This window comes from Halichoerus grypus, chromosome 3, assembly GCF_964656455.1.
Source record: "Halichoerus grypus chromosome 3, mHalGry1.hap1.1, whole genome shotgun sequence".
NCBI lineage: Eukaryota > Metazoa > Chordata > Mammalia > Carnivora > Phocidae > Halichoerus > Halichoerus grypus.
Genome location: NC_135714.1, coordinates 66,330,604 through 66,345,252, shown reverse-complemented (window position 1 = coordinate 66,345,252; position 14,649 = coordinate 66,330,604). Strand labels below are relative to the sequence as shown.

At 37.5% G+C, this 14,649-nt stretch overlaps 1 protein-coding gene and 1 non-coding gene across 38 annotated transcripts in view; both read left to right on the top strand.

The window, feature by feature from the left end:
• The window catches only part of SEC31A (SEC31 homolog A, COPII component), an 84,703-nt gene extending 73,060 nt beyond the window's left edge, over nucleotides 1-11,643 (top strand). For 36 of the 37 annotated variants that reach the window (XM_036074373.2, XM_078068839.1, XM_036074370.2 and 33 more), the window contains 5 exons: nucleotides 705-760; nucleotides 1,799-2,062; nucleotides 4,722-4,841; nucleotides 9,930-10,001; nucleotides 11,054-11,643. In XM_036074373.2, the coding sequence (XP_035930266.1) occupies nucleotides 705-760; nucleotides 1,799-2,062; nucleotides 4,722-4,841; nucleotides 9,930-10,001; nucleotides 11,054-11,233 (692 nt within the window). In that variant the 3' untranslated portion in view covers nucleotides 11,234-11,643. Of the gene's footprint in view, nucleotides 1-704; nucleotides 761-1,798; nucleotides 2,063-4,721; nucleotides 4,842-9,929; nucleotides 10,002-10,360; nucleotides 11,034-11,053 lie in introns of those variants that run through there. The other variant, XM_036074391.2, reaches the window with a different exon arrangement.
• On the top strand, nucleotides 8,378-8,484 carry LOC118524287 (U6 spliceosomal RNA). The gene has a single exon (XR_004911550.1). It is a non-coding gene; the product is annotated as a U6 spliceosomal RNA (small nuclear RNA).
• Nucleotides 11,644-14,649: the final 3,006 nt, after the last annotated feature.

The window sequence follows — 14,649 nt, the reverse complement described above, 5'->3', positions numbered from 1 at the left end:
TTGGGGGGTTTTTAGGGGAAATTTACTATAAGTTGACAGTAATTTAATTTTCTATTTGCTGCCAACCTGAAATTTTTTTTTTGTGGCATTAAAAAAATCTTATCACAGATACTTAAATGCTTTCTACTTTATAAATAATTCCTAAGGCAAAGATGATGAAATTGCAGTATTGTGTAGTTGAGACCTTTTTTTAACAGTGTTTCTGCCATATGGATGATTTTGCTTGTGTTGAATTGCTTATATTGAATTGCTCTCTTGGGAAATAGGAGATTGTCACTTTTATTCTTTTCTGTATGCTGAATATAGCAAGAGTAGGTTTTTTTATTTTTTATTTTTTTATTTTTTAGCAGAACTCAGGTGATTTATTTTTTCTTTATTAAGAGAGAATTTCTAACTGATCTTTGAAGGTTATACATCTATATAGACATAAAGACTTCACTATCCCTAAATTTAGTACAGCTCTTTCACTTTAAATGGAAATAATATCAAGTTATCTTGCCTGGTAAGCCAAGGCCTTGTGAATGTTTGAGGGAATGAGTTTGAGAATCCAGGGCTTCAGAGTGATCCCCAAAGCTCAGCTGGTAAAACTTTTGTGAGTTATCCTCGGGGTTAAGGCAGAATTTGAAGGTATTATAAGATGGATACAATTGAGTTTTCTTCTTTTCAGAATTCTAAAAGAAAATGCCCTTTATTATCTGTTATAGGTCCTCAGAATGGATGGAATGATCCTCCAGCTTTGAACAGAGTACCTAAGAAGAAGGTACTAGAAAAAGATGTCCATCCAGTTGCCTGCAGATGTTCTGCTAATCACAAAGCCACCTGGAACACACCATCCTTCACTGATCCTTTTAAAAGCAAAGCTTACTGACTGATAGGTTTAAAGTGTATTTCAGCTTATATCTTCTATTCCATGAAGGGAAGGAAAGAAAGTTTAAAAAAAAAACAAAAACACAACAATATGGTGGTGTGAATTTAATTCCCATTAGAAGACAAGATGTAAATTCCCAACAGGTCTCTTTCAAAGAGTAGGAAACAAAATTTTTCAATGATTTTTTTCTTTTTGGGGTTACTTTGATCTTTTGTTTCCAACAGTAGTCATGAATTTGGTAATTATATTTTGGACTATTTTATCTATCACATATAGTGTGAATGAAGAAATAACCTTATAGCTGAGCACTGTTTAACTGTCAGTAACTGTTGAGAGCTGTTGGAGCACAAGATAAGATTCTTCTCTCCTTTCTTCCCAAACATTTCTACTTTTTTTTTTTTTAACTTCTGGTGATTTCCTTTCCTTAAATATAGTAATGAGAGGTCATAACAATAAAATTGGGAGCACTAAATGGTCAAAAAACCCCAAAATTTATATTAGTAATAATTAGAAATTTAATCCACTACTTTTAATATGATTGAATTGACAGGTAATATCCACTTAGTAATCTAGGAAGAGGAGTATTACATCGTGATCACATTAAATACAAACACACATTTGGCATATCTGATTCCACTATGGCTAGATATAATCCTCTAGACTTTAACATCCTCTTTCAAAACACCATGTTTTGGCTCCCCATATGAGAGGAAGTATGGAAGACAAAGGGGAAACTGAGAGGTCCAGTTTTGAGCTCTCTATCCCTCTTAGCCAGATTAGCTCTACTTTTATGTTTTACTCTAGAATTCTGCATAAAATTTCATTTGAAAAAAGTATTCTATTTTTTTTTAAATGTTAACCTTATTTAAAGGTGAGTAAATGATACTCTTTTTCTTATGCTTGGTGTCTTTTATTTCTGTCTTTTAAAAGATGCCTGAAAACTTTATGCCTCCTGTTCCCATCACATCACCAATCATGAACCCTTTGGGTGACCCCCAGTCACAGATGCTGCCGCAACAGCCTTCAGCTCCCGTACCTCTGTCAAGCCAAGCTTCATTTCCACAGCCACATCTTGCAGGTGGCCAGACCTTCCATGGCATACAACAACCCCTTGGTCAACCAGGCATGCCACCATCTTTCTCCAAGCCCAATATTGAAGGCGCCCCAGGGGCTCCTATTGGAAATACCATCCAGGTAACAGTAAATCTGCATAAGTGGAATGGGGAGATGGCTCTGTTTCAGTTCATTTTTTTAATGTGTTAACTTTGATGTTTACACCTTTATTAATGAACATCTAAATTTGGTTTCAATTAAGACAACCTAAATAAATAATAGTAACCCTTTTTTTAAGATCGATCATGTGTAGATATTTTTCAATTACATGGCCGTAAACTTTCTAGAAGAGGCTCATATATTTGCTAGTGTATGTTTACACTAACTTGACAATTGCAGTATTTCATTTGACCTAATCCGTAGCCATAATTTTAGATCAGTTGAATCCATATTTTCAGCCAGGCTTGCTAAGCAGAAGCTATTTCCAAAGGTTTTTCCCTTTAAAATATAAAATAAAAATGTAATGAGTTATATCTTTTCTTGTGTATATGTAAGAGCTAATAATATACAGCATACCTTCAGATGGAGATATAAATTTGTACTTGCTTTTCACGTACAGCTAGTTGGCAGGGTTCTAGATGATAAAAAAAGTCATATATAACTGACTTAGACATACAAAGATAAACATTTTGATCTGTTCATGAAAAGTGAAGAGCTTGGGTCAAAGTTAACATAAGATGAAACAAATCCCTGCACAAAGTATAAAACTAGTTCTGGTTTTGTCTTTGATTCATTAAAGTCAAATTTATAAAGATGTATCTCTATCACAAGGGTATGCTTTACTATTAAGAGAGAGTTCTACCTAAGGAACTTCTAAATTATAAAAACCAGTGTTTTGATGGAGGTGGGAGAACTGACTTTTTTCCCACAGGACTATAAATTATAAAGATCACTGTTAATTTTTTTTTTATGATTACAAGTCTATGCTAGTTTGGGAAGCTACCCAGCCATTCACTTTTGTTTAGACCTGGGATGTTCATGCTTTACTCATCTAGACCAGAACCTCAGTTACCATCGGAAGGGAATGCTGCACAAGACGTATGTGTTCAGCCAGGCCATTACATCCAGCTACCTGCCTACCTCGATGTCTCCGAGGCACCTCACACTCAACATTTCTGAAGCCTTATACCCCTTATACCCTTATACCCCTCCCAAACCTGGCCTTCAAAAACTTGGTGTTTCCTGTTTCAGTGAATGGCACCATAATCCTTCCTATTTAATCTAGCCGAAAACCTGAGAATCATCTTCATACTCTTTTCCTTTAATCCCACTTTCAAATCTATCCCTAAATCTTGTTGATACTATTTTAAAATCTCTCTCAAATCCCTGGTCTACACTTCCAGTCTAATCTATGCTGCCTTCATCCCCAATTTTCAGCAGTGCAGGATCCTCTAATTGGTCTGCCTTTGATCCATCTATCTGCTCTTGTCTTCTCTTTGTTTAAAGCATTGCTCTGAGGATAAAGACCAAAATATTTAACATTGTCTGGAAGCCCTCAGCTTCATACTCCTCCTTGCTGTCTCTCTGCTCCAGCTACACTGGCCTCCTTTTAGTCCCCTGTATCATGATCCTTCCTTTGTACATGTTCCTCTACCCAGAATGCTTTTCCTTTCTCATTTAACTAGTTAACTCCTACTTGTCCTTCTGATATAATTTCCTGGAGAGAGCTTTCCCCTCAGTTAAATTCTAGTTATATTATCTGTTGGTTCCATTACTGTTAACTTATTAGCAATTAAATAGCAATACAGTTGCTATCTTAATATGTATTGATGGCATTTTATTTTTTTACTTTTTTTTCAAGTAACATCTTTCATTAAGATAGTAAATGTAAACTTTTTTTATGACACTTTAAAACTTTCTTTTTCTTCTTTTAGCCTAATAAATTGCCAGAGAGTTGAGATCATTTCTCAATTGGCTCACAAATACACAGTGCCTGGCACATAATTGCCTAATATTTTTGAATAAATGAACTAATAAATCAGAACTTTAAAAACAAACATTCCTTCTTCATCTTTCCATCTGTACATTCAGTAACATCATGGTCTCTTATATCCCAGCTTTTGACTTAATCTTGGCAGTTTGGGGGCACCTGGGTGGCTCAGTTAAGTGGTTGCCTTTGGCTCAGGTCAGATCCCAGGGTCCTGGGATTGAACCCCACATTGGGCTCCCTGTTCAGTGGAGACCCTGCTTCTCCCTCTGCCTCTGCCCCTCCCCCTACTTGTGCTCTCTCTCACGCTCTCTCTCAAATAAATAAATAAAATCTTAAAAAAAAAAAAATCTTGCAGTTTGATGATAGACCAGTTACCAACCTTCAAGAGTAAACCAAAGAACAGAAGAATGCCAAGATAAACAAATGAGCCAACAAGCAGAGCAAGCAGCCACTCTAACTAGCCAGCTTTGTAAATGCCTTGTTCTTTTTGTTTCCTATTGGCATGGTAGGTCTGCTGTCTACTTCCCACCAGATACATACAATAGTAACCAACATATGTTCCATAATTGACCAAATTCTTTATATCCAGTTCTGTTTTTGAAAATCAAAGATGTAGAAGCCTGTACCTTCTACTGAATATCTGATTTTCATTTTTACTTATCCCCAAGGGATTTCACATGTTAATTTGTCATTTGATTTTAACAGCCTATCTACAAGGTAGTTAGTTGGTTTCTCTTTATCACAGAGTTTCAGGGCTTTCTGTATAGTTTCTGGTCATTTCTGGTCATTTTATGGTATTATTTCTTCCAGCATGTGCAGTCTTTGCCAACAGAAAAAATTACCAAGAAACCTATTCCAGATGAGCACCTCATTCTAAAGACCACATTTGAGGATCTTATTCAGCGCTGCCTCTCTTCAGCCACAGATCCTGTATGTATTTTTTTCTCATATTTTGCTTATTTAAAATAATCACTTATGGAGCTCTTATGTAATTGCATGAAGTCTTACAAGATATACTTTAGAAGTTTGTACAATAGTAATAAAACTAGCACTTATATAGTTTGCTTTACGTATAAAAATGTATTTAATTTCTTATATATGTAAATATTTAATCCTCACAACAACCCCATGGTAGGTAAATTTGTCATCTTTATTTTACAGACAACTAAAGTAAGCAAAAAGCTGTTAAGTAACACCCAAGGTCAGAGCCAGAATTCAGACCCAGCTTAGGTCCAGAATGTATGCTCTCACTCACTATGCTGCACTGCCCCTCAGTAGCAAACCTCGGGTTTGGCCCATAAATAGAACAGAATGGTGGTATGTAAGAAATTCAGGTTTGGGCTTTCTTTCTGAGCTTAGATCAAAGCTTTTAAAAGTAGATAATCTTATATGTAACTTTGCAAAGATCTTAACAATAATTGTTTTAGAGTCTAGAGTCCTATTCATAGTTAAAGCAACTGATTTTACTTAGTTTATTTAGAGGATGCCTGTGTATTGGCAACAACAAAAATCCAACAAGGCTGGTCTTGTTTTAGATGAAATCTCAGTTTCTGCCAGTAAACATTGAATATGTTTATTTAGCCACTGGCCACTTGTCTGCTTGAAAAACAGCTTCTGGAATTTGTTGTTTCATCAAACATTAAGTATTAATATGTGCAGCTTTCTTCTGGTACTTTAGAAGGCTATTCCCTGTACTAAATGTGTCAGGAAAGCAGAGGCAGGGAAAGGTTAGCATCGTGCCTAGCATTCTGGAAGTGATGGAAACACTGAGTGAGGAACAGAGAGCAGATGAAGCAGATAGCCTAGCATACACTGTCCCCTGTGAACACCTCTAAATAGGACACAGTCATTCAAAAATAGAAGAGTCCTAATAAAAATGAAGGAAAACTCCAGCCCTCCTTCAGGCATGAGTCAGTATAGAGAGGTTGAGAAGACACGTAGTACACAGCCCAGCTCAATAAATTTTTGTTGAGTTTAAACTCCTCTAGGTCAACATATCATCTTCCTTCTGGGCCCACAGGAGCCCTGGGCAGAAGAGAACCACAAAAGACAAACTGTTCCTGTAATTCCTGTAACCAGTTAGGGGGGAAAGTCCTAATATCCTATCCTACCCAACTGACTCTGCCCCTGGGGTAGCGCTCCTGCCGGTAGCTAGATGAGATTAACTTTGAGCAGGGACTATCAGGGTTCTCTTCCACACAAATCCTTTTCATCAATAGCTGGAATCATTTTTACAATATTGCTGTAATACGTATTTTCACTTAAGTTATGTCCAGACAACACAAGGTAATTTTGCAGCATGACTTAGTTTGTAATGTTATGCTTGATATCTTCATCTCTTTCTCTCTCTTCTTTTTTTTTTTTTTAATTCATTCCAGGTATATAATACAGTGCTTCAACAATTTTGTACAGTACTGAGTGCTCATCATGATAAGCGCACTCATTAATCCCCATCACCTATTTCACCCATCCTTCCATCCACCTGCCTTCTGGGTACCATCATATTCTTCTCTGTAGTTTAGAGTCTGTTCCTTAGTTTGTCTGTCTCTCTTTTTTTTTCCTTTGGTAGTTTATTCTGTTTCTTAAATTCCAAATGTGAGTGAAATCATATATTTGTCTTTCTCTGAATGACTTATGTATTTAGCATTATACTCTCTAGCTCCATCCATATTGTTGCAAATGGCAAGATTTCATTCTTTTTATGACTGAATGATATTCTGTTGTGTATATATACCACATCTTCTTTATCTATTCATCTATTAATGGACACTGGGTTGCTTCCATAGTTTGGCTATTGTAAATAATGCTGCAATAAACATAGGGGTATATGTATCCCTTTGAATTAGTGTTTTTGTATTTTGGGGGTAAATACTCAGTAGTACGCTTGCTGGATCATAGGGTAGTTCTATTTTTAACTTTTTGAGGAACCTCTGTACTGTTTTCCAGAGTGGCTACACCAGTTTGCATTCCTACTAATAGTGCAAGAGGGTTCCCCTTTCTGTACATCATCACCAACACTATGTTGTTTCTTGTGTTGTTGATTTTAGCCATTCTGACAGATGTGAGATGATATTTCATTGTAGTTTTGACTTGTATTTCCCTGATGATGAGTGATATTGAGCATCTTTTCATTTGTCTACTGACCACATGTATGTCTTCTTTGGAGAAATGTCATTCATGTCTTCTGCCCATTTTTTAATTGGATTATTTTTTTGGGGGGGTGTTGAGTTATATCAGTTCTTTATATATTTTAGATACTAACCCTTTACTGGATATGTCATTTGCAAATATCTTCTCCCATTCAGTACATTGCTTTCAGTTTTGTTTATTGTTTCCTTTGCTGTGCAGAAGCTTTTTACTCTGATGTAGTCCCAGTAGTTTATTTTTGCTTTTTATTTCCTTTGAGGAGACATATCTAGAAAAATGTCGCTATGGCTGATGTCAGAGAAATTACTGCCTGTGTTCTCTTCTAGGATTTTTATGGTTTCCTGTCTTATATTTAGGTCTTTAATCCATTTTGAGTTTATTTTTGTGTATAGTGTGAGAAAGTGGTCCAGTTTCATTCTTTTGCATGTAGCCGTCCAGTTTTCCTAACACCATTTGTTAAAAAGACTGTCTTTTTCCCATTGGGTATTCTTGCCTCCTTTGTCGAAGATTATTTGACCATATAATTGTGAGTTTATTTCTGGATTTTCTATTCTGTTTCATTGATCTATGTGTCTGTTTTTGTGCCAGTATCATATTGTCTTGATTACTACAGCTTTGTAATATGACTTGAAGTACAGAATTGTGACACCTTCAGCTTTGCTGTTCTTTTTCAAGATTGCTCTGGCTATTTGGGGTCTTTTATGGTTCCATACAAATTATAGGATTATTTGTTTTAGTTCTATGAAAAATGCTATTGGTATGTTGATACATTAAAAAAATCATTCACAGGAGCACCTGGGTAGCTCAGTCAGTTGAGCTTCTGACTCTTGGTTTCATCTCAGGTCATGATCTTGGAGTCATGAGATCAAGCCCCACATCAGGCTCTGTACTCAGTGCAGAGTCTGCTTGAGATTCTCTCTCCCTTTCTGTCTGCCCCTCCCCCCACTCACGTGCTCTCTCTCTCTCTCTCTCTCTCTCTCTCTCTCTCAAATAAATAAATCTTTAAAAGAAAATCATTCACTGGGGCGCATGGGTGGCTCAGTCGTTAAGCGTCTGCCTTCGGCTCAGGTCATGATCCCAGGGTCTGGGGATCGAGCCCCGCATTGGGCTCTCTGCTCGGCGGGAAGCCTGCTTCTCCCTCTCCCACTCCCCCTGCTTGTGTTCCCTCTCTCGCTGTCTCTCTCTCTCTCTGTCAAATAAATAAATAAAATCTAAAAAAAAAAAAAATCATTCACCAACAAACAAAAAAATTATTCACCACAGTCAAGTGGGATTTATTCCCGGGATGCAAGGCTGGTTCAGTATTCATAGATCAATCATTGCTTACTTCAGCAGCACATATACTAAAATTGGACCAATATAGAGAAGATTAGCATGGTCCCTGCACAAGGATGACACACAAATTTGTGAATATTCACAGACCAATCAAAGTGATGCATCACATCCAGCAGAGAAAGGATAAAAACCTACATGGTCATTTCAATAGATGCAGAAAAAGCATTTGACAAAGTACAAAATCCATTCCTGATAAAAACCCTCAACAAAGTAGGTGTAGAGGGAACATACTTCAACATAATAAAAGCCGTATATGAAAAACCCACAGCTAACATCATCTCCGTGGGGAAATATTCAGAGCTTTTCCTTTCTCTTTTGACGGATTGACATTCCTTCCTCCAACATACCAAGAGCATGTCAGCATCAGCAGCTTTGTACTTGCTGCTCCTTCTGCCTGGAATCTTCCCCCACATAACTGCATTACTCACTCCACCCTTTTTCCAGGCTTCTCAAATGTCCCAGTAGCTATCCAGCCTTTCTTTACCACCTCATACTCCTAAACTTCTAGCCCCTCACTCTGTTAACTCTTTCCTCATGGCATTCATCACCATCTCATCTACAACATACTGTTTATTTAGTATCTTTTTCCCACCCAATAGAATTTGAGGTCCCTGAGACATGAGCATGGCACATAGTAGGCACTCAGTAAATACTGAAAAACAGTGTCACTTCTAAAGCTGTTGCATAATGTACGTTATTAGCTTAATCACATTGTAATTGAAACCTTTAATTTTAGTTTTAGAATAGTTTTCTCTCACTATATTTCTAGAACAAGGATTGGGAGGTGGGAGGACTCCTTGATTTAAGAACTCATTTTACTACTTCCCTTTTAGTAATCTTAAGCCACCAGAAGGTAATTTTCTTTTTTTTTTTTTCTTTTTCCTTCTTGGTGTTTTAAAAGCTCAGAAAAAGGGGCACCTGGGTTGCTCCATCAGTTAAGCATCCAACTTTTGATCTCAGCTCAGGTCTTGATCTCGGGGGTCATGAGTTCAAGCCCCACGCTGGACTCCACAGCTGGGCATGGATCCTACTTAAAAAAAGAAAAAAGAAAGCTCAGAAGCAGGATTAAACATATTAATGTGACTGAGTATATAAGTAATATTTTTGAAAGGTTATAATAAGATTCCAGTTCACTTCTGTGTTTGCTGCTGTTGTAAATAGCTGTCCTTAGATCCTCTTTTCTGTAATACAGTGACCCACTGCTGCCTCCAGATGGCCCTTCCTGTTGCTTGTGGATAGTGCAGTTATACATGCACACACCTTGTCAAATGAGCTGACAGTTCATGTGAAATCCAACCACTACTCCAGTTTGCACTCCAGAAAGAAGCCCCTTATCTTCCTACCCTTCCCCATTAATAGGTTACTGAACTCTGTCCTAATGGTCTGTTCAAGTTTCTGAGTCATAGTTGCCTCCATTTCTTTATAAAATGAAGCTGTTCAGCATCAGGAGTGTAAGGGTTAGTGAAATGAGATAGGGCAAGGTCTTTGGATAAAAGTTAAGTATCCAAATGTAACACATCTGTTTTTCTTCTACAGCAAACCAAGAGGAAGCTAGATGACGCCAGCAAACGCTTGGAGTTTCTGTATGATAAACTTAGGGAACAGACAGTAAGTTTGTGGGGAAAAAGGATTCATGATAATCATTTATTCCTAGTTTCTAGTAAATAAGCATCTCATCAGCACTAGCATGTAATATATTTGGGGGCAAAATTGTGATGACAGTGATAGAATGGGCTTTCTCTAACTGAATTTTATATGTCATTTAAATTTGGGGATGAGGGAATAGGAGAGAGGGTGTGTGTTTGTGAGATAGGGGTGCAATTTTAACTTTTCTTATAACAAAGAGTAGAAATATAATCTGCCTTGTATTGGCCCTAAGGTAACTGGCCTTCTGTTCATTTTATATGTGGCTATATTTTCTGCATTTTAACATTCCTCTTCTCCATTCCTCACATCAATCCCATCAGATAAAAATAACCACTCATGTCATGAGAACCAAAGAAAGTTGATGTAACAGTGGAAGTGGTGTGGTCCATGGACTGATCCAAAATAAATTCTTCCCTCAGAAGTATAGGCATATAATCCAAGTAATGACATGGGATAAAAACGAGATGTTACGGTTTTAAGAGATGGTAAGATTACAAAAAGCAGTGAAGAATTGATAAATTGAGTACATGGTAGCTGCTGCCCTATGAACACAAATGGACCGCAAGTTTAGGGTCTCTACTGTAGACATGGTTTTAAAGTACATTGGGTCCTTACGTTGAGATAAAATGATTAAGAACCTTTAAATTCCATCATGTGCATGGGAAAAGTTTTAAAAGGTGTGAGGCTATATCTAAAATATTTGAAGAATTAACGCTCTTAAGTGGAGAAAGACGTTAGCATTTCAACTTGGGGGAGGAAAGCTGGCTTCTATAAAAAAATTAACTGACTCATACATGTTCATAATTCATAATAATCTCCTTACATTAATCATCTTGTCATGGTTCTCCTTTATAACTTAAAGAGTTGCTTGGTCCAAAAAACTATTTTTAGAGAAGCTAAATGGTTTATTTGCTTTTTTATAATATTTGTTTCAGTCTCCTTTTAAATATCAGGGTTTATGGGAAATTCTTCCTTAATTTAATTTTTTTCTCTTGATTCTACCTTTATTTCAGCTTTCACCCACAATCATCAGTGGTTTACACAACATTGCAAGGAGCATTGAATCGCGAAACTACTCAGAAGGATTGACCATCCACACCCACATAGTTAGCACCAGCAACTTCAGTGAGACCTCAGCTTTCATGCCAGTTCTCAAAGTCGTTCTCACCCAGGCCAATAAGCTGGGTGTCTAAAAGGACATCTTTACTCCCAGCCCATATTGCCATTTTTCCAAAGAAACATATTTTAAAAAATGTTAAGATATGGACCAATCCTCATTAGCATGTTTCCATAACAGCCAGTCAAGAGCATTTACACTATTTCTGCAGATATACTCACCTTAGAACTGCTCAAAACCCAGGTGCTTTCTTTTGTTTTAATCTTTTATTGCCCATGATGATTTTCCTATTCTGCAAATAGTGTATTTCCTGGATTACACATAGTGTGTTTTCCTGAAGTATTCTGATAAAATGTGGTTTTTAAAACCTCAGTATACTTTTTGGAAAAGGAGCATCTGGTTATGCATAAAGCGGAGCTAAAACTAAGTTTCTTTCGTGTCCTCCCTACTTCCTCTGTGTCAATCACATTAAAGTGTGTAATCCTATTTTATGTGTATATAGTCTTTTTTTTTTTTAAACAGCTGCTCAGAGTTTAATCCCTATTTTTTGTGTCTTTGGCTTCACTCAGGTCCTGAACAAATAACTAAATCTAGAGGTTGCTACATAGATTTTAGGAAAGATTAATGAAGAGTGGGATCACTAGCTTTAAATATCTGTTGGAAAAGACTGAGCATTTTCATTCTGTGGAATGCATTGACTTTTTTGTATTAATAAATGTTTTCAATATTCTTTCAGTTTTAAGATTGAATTATCTCCAGTTTATATTTAGAAATTTGTTCGTCCACTTTTTAAAAGTCACTGAGAGCTCTGAGGTTTAAATTTAGAAGGAAAACTTTAATTTCTAACTCTAAGGCAGACATTTTTCAGCCAGTTTTTCTATTAAGTGATTTTATTATAATTTGTCTTAAGAACAAACAGTGTGGTGGGGTGCCTGGGTGGCTCAGTCGATAAGCGTCTGCCTTCGGCTCAGGTTATGATCCCAGGGTTCTGGGATCGAGCCCTACGTTGGGCTCCCTGCTCTGAGGGAAGCCTGCTTCTCCCTCTCCCACTCCCCCGGCTTGTGTTCCTTCTCTCACTGTGTCTCTCTCTGTCAAATAAGTAAAATCTTAAAAAAAAAAAAAAAAAAGAACAAATAGTGGTAAACAAAAGATAATGGTCCCCGTAGAATCTTGAGAATTAGATACTAATAATTCTTCATTGTTACATTATGTAATTTCACATAAGTAGGTTGGAAACTGAGAAAATAAACATTGTAACTACTGTGGAGTTGCTGTTTCAAGGAGTTAGAGTAGTTCCAGTAAGAGTAGTGAGTAAGAGTAGTTCATCAGGCTTTGTACATCCTGAGTGAAATAGGTTCCAAGAACCTCTCATTTTCTTTTGCTGGGATTCCCTACTTGCCAAATAAAACCCCTCTTTTAAAAATTAATCCCTCGGTGTTTAGCTCAGAATAGTTTTATAACCAAAAAAAGGAGGACCTTGATAGCATGTGTGAACATTGGAACCTCAGGACCGGGGTGATCTCTCAGCGCCGTGCCTTCAGTCGCCTGGGAGTGTAGTCGCCTTAATCAGTTCTGTGACTCACTGAAGTGAGTGGCAAGTGAGTGCTTGACCTTTGGGATCTGACTCTCAACTGTGGGGTCAGCCCAAGACCCCATCGGAACAGCAGGCTGGCCTCTAGCAATTTTTTTCATCTGTTGTCCTTATAGTTAGGGTCTGTTTTATGTTTACCCTGATATGATAGTGGCATAGTTGGCAGCATTTTACGAAAAAACAAATTCCCAAAAGAGGAGAAACGAGTAGGTAGCAGTAGAGCCCTGGCCAACCCCAAAGATTTTACGAGTATGAGTGTAAAAAAACAATGTGTCACTGACATCTGAGCAGCCGTTATCCTCCTTTTTCAGCACAGCATTGTGATATTTTTTCCCCTACTGTGCAGACATTTTTCCACATGACTTATAACCTTGGAAAAGTTCCACATAAATGGATGGTGGTAAGAGGAGCTGAACCCAAAATACTGTGTTGTCTCTGAAGTATGAAGATAACAAGAGATTATGGAAAGAGCATAGTTTGTTTTCTTGAAGAAAAGCAGAACAACTTTCAAAAGTTTTTTTTTTATAAAATTAGAGAAAAAATTCGAACTTAATTTTGTAAATGAGCCTGTTTTTAACGTTTTCACCTCCAAAGACATTGCATTGTATACCCGCACAATTCAGGCACCTCTGTATAAAGTTATTACACAAAGATGCGGTGGATCTGTTTAGTCTGGGAAAGTCACAGCTGTATCCTTGCCATTACTTCATGCATAGTGATGAGTCATTCTTTTGCATCCCAAATTTGTTCAGTTTTGCCCTTACATTGGGTGCGTTTTATTTCTTTAACCTACTTAATTTTAAACAAGGAAAGGGGTGTGAGGGAACCTGGTAGGTGGGGCTGGGTGTCAGCCAGGAGATGTATCAGATCTCTGGGAGGTGATTTTTTATATTGCACCTGCTCTTCTCCATTTTTCATATGACCGTTTGTGCTGGGTGGGATGGATGTATTCTTAGGCCCCATTTGAAAATCTTTATATGTAATGGGATACATAGCTGATGGAAGTCGTTGTGCATTTGGATAGTGTGGCAGCAGGAAAAAGTTGGGAACAACTGCTCTATACTTGACTATTGAGAGCCCAATGAGCCTATATATTTCTTTGGATTCAGAAAACTCCCATGTATCCTGGAGGACAGTAGAGTTCCTGGCAACCAGATGTACCCTGATTAACTCCTGCCTAAAAGGTAAAAGGGATGGTGACTGGTTAACACTTCTCTGATAACCATTTGTCTCCTGAGCCAGATTTGGGTTCACCTAAAAGTGACTGCAAAGCCAACTGTTGACCCTTCTGCTGTGGTGGAGACTTCGTTGGGAACTGTTGTGAAGATTCAGCAAGTAGTGTCCACGCGTTTGTGTAGGCATACATGCATCAGGGTGCATGCGCCCCTCTTTATTTTGTTATTCCACTGCTATGGTGGCAGCATTCCCAAATAGAACCCCTGACAGATCTGTGGGTGTTCATCAAATGCTGAGGATGTCCCAGGTAGCATCTCAAATTGTGCAGTCAATAAGAGGGATTGTTTATGCACAGAAAATCTTAACTTTTTGGTCTTAATGGATAAATATGCCAAATCTTTCAGTCAAACTAGATTACAAAGAAAAAGCAGTCACATTAGCTTTATATTTCCACTCTTTCTGGTACACTGCTTGTTTCATCTACATTTCCGTAGCATCGGTGCTTTGTCACTGTACCAGTCCCCGAGGCCCAGGCTGCACAGTATGCATCTAAGCCTCATGGGAGTCAAATTGTACCATTCTTTCATTTCCAGCTGTTTGCTTTTTTACCCGCTCGGGGAGGAATGGGATGTGTGGGTTTTAAGGTGATTGGTGTAGATCTTGAAAAAGCTAATAAAATCCAGCAAGAGAAAATAGACCTTTTTTACAAAGATTTATTTGAGAGA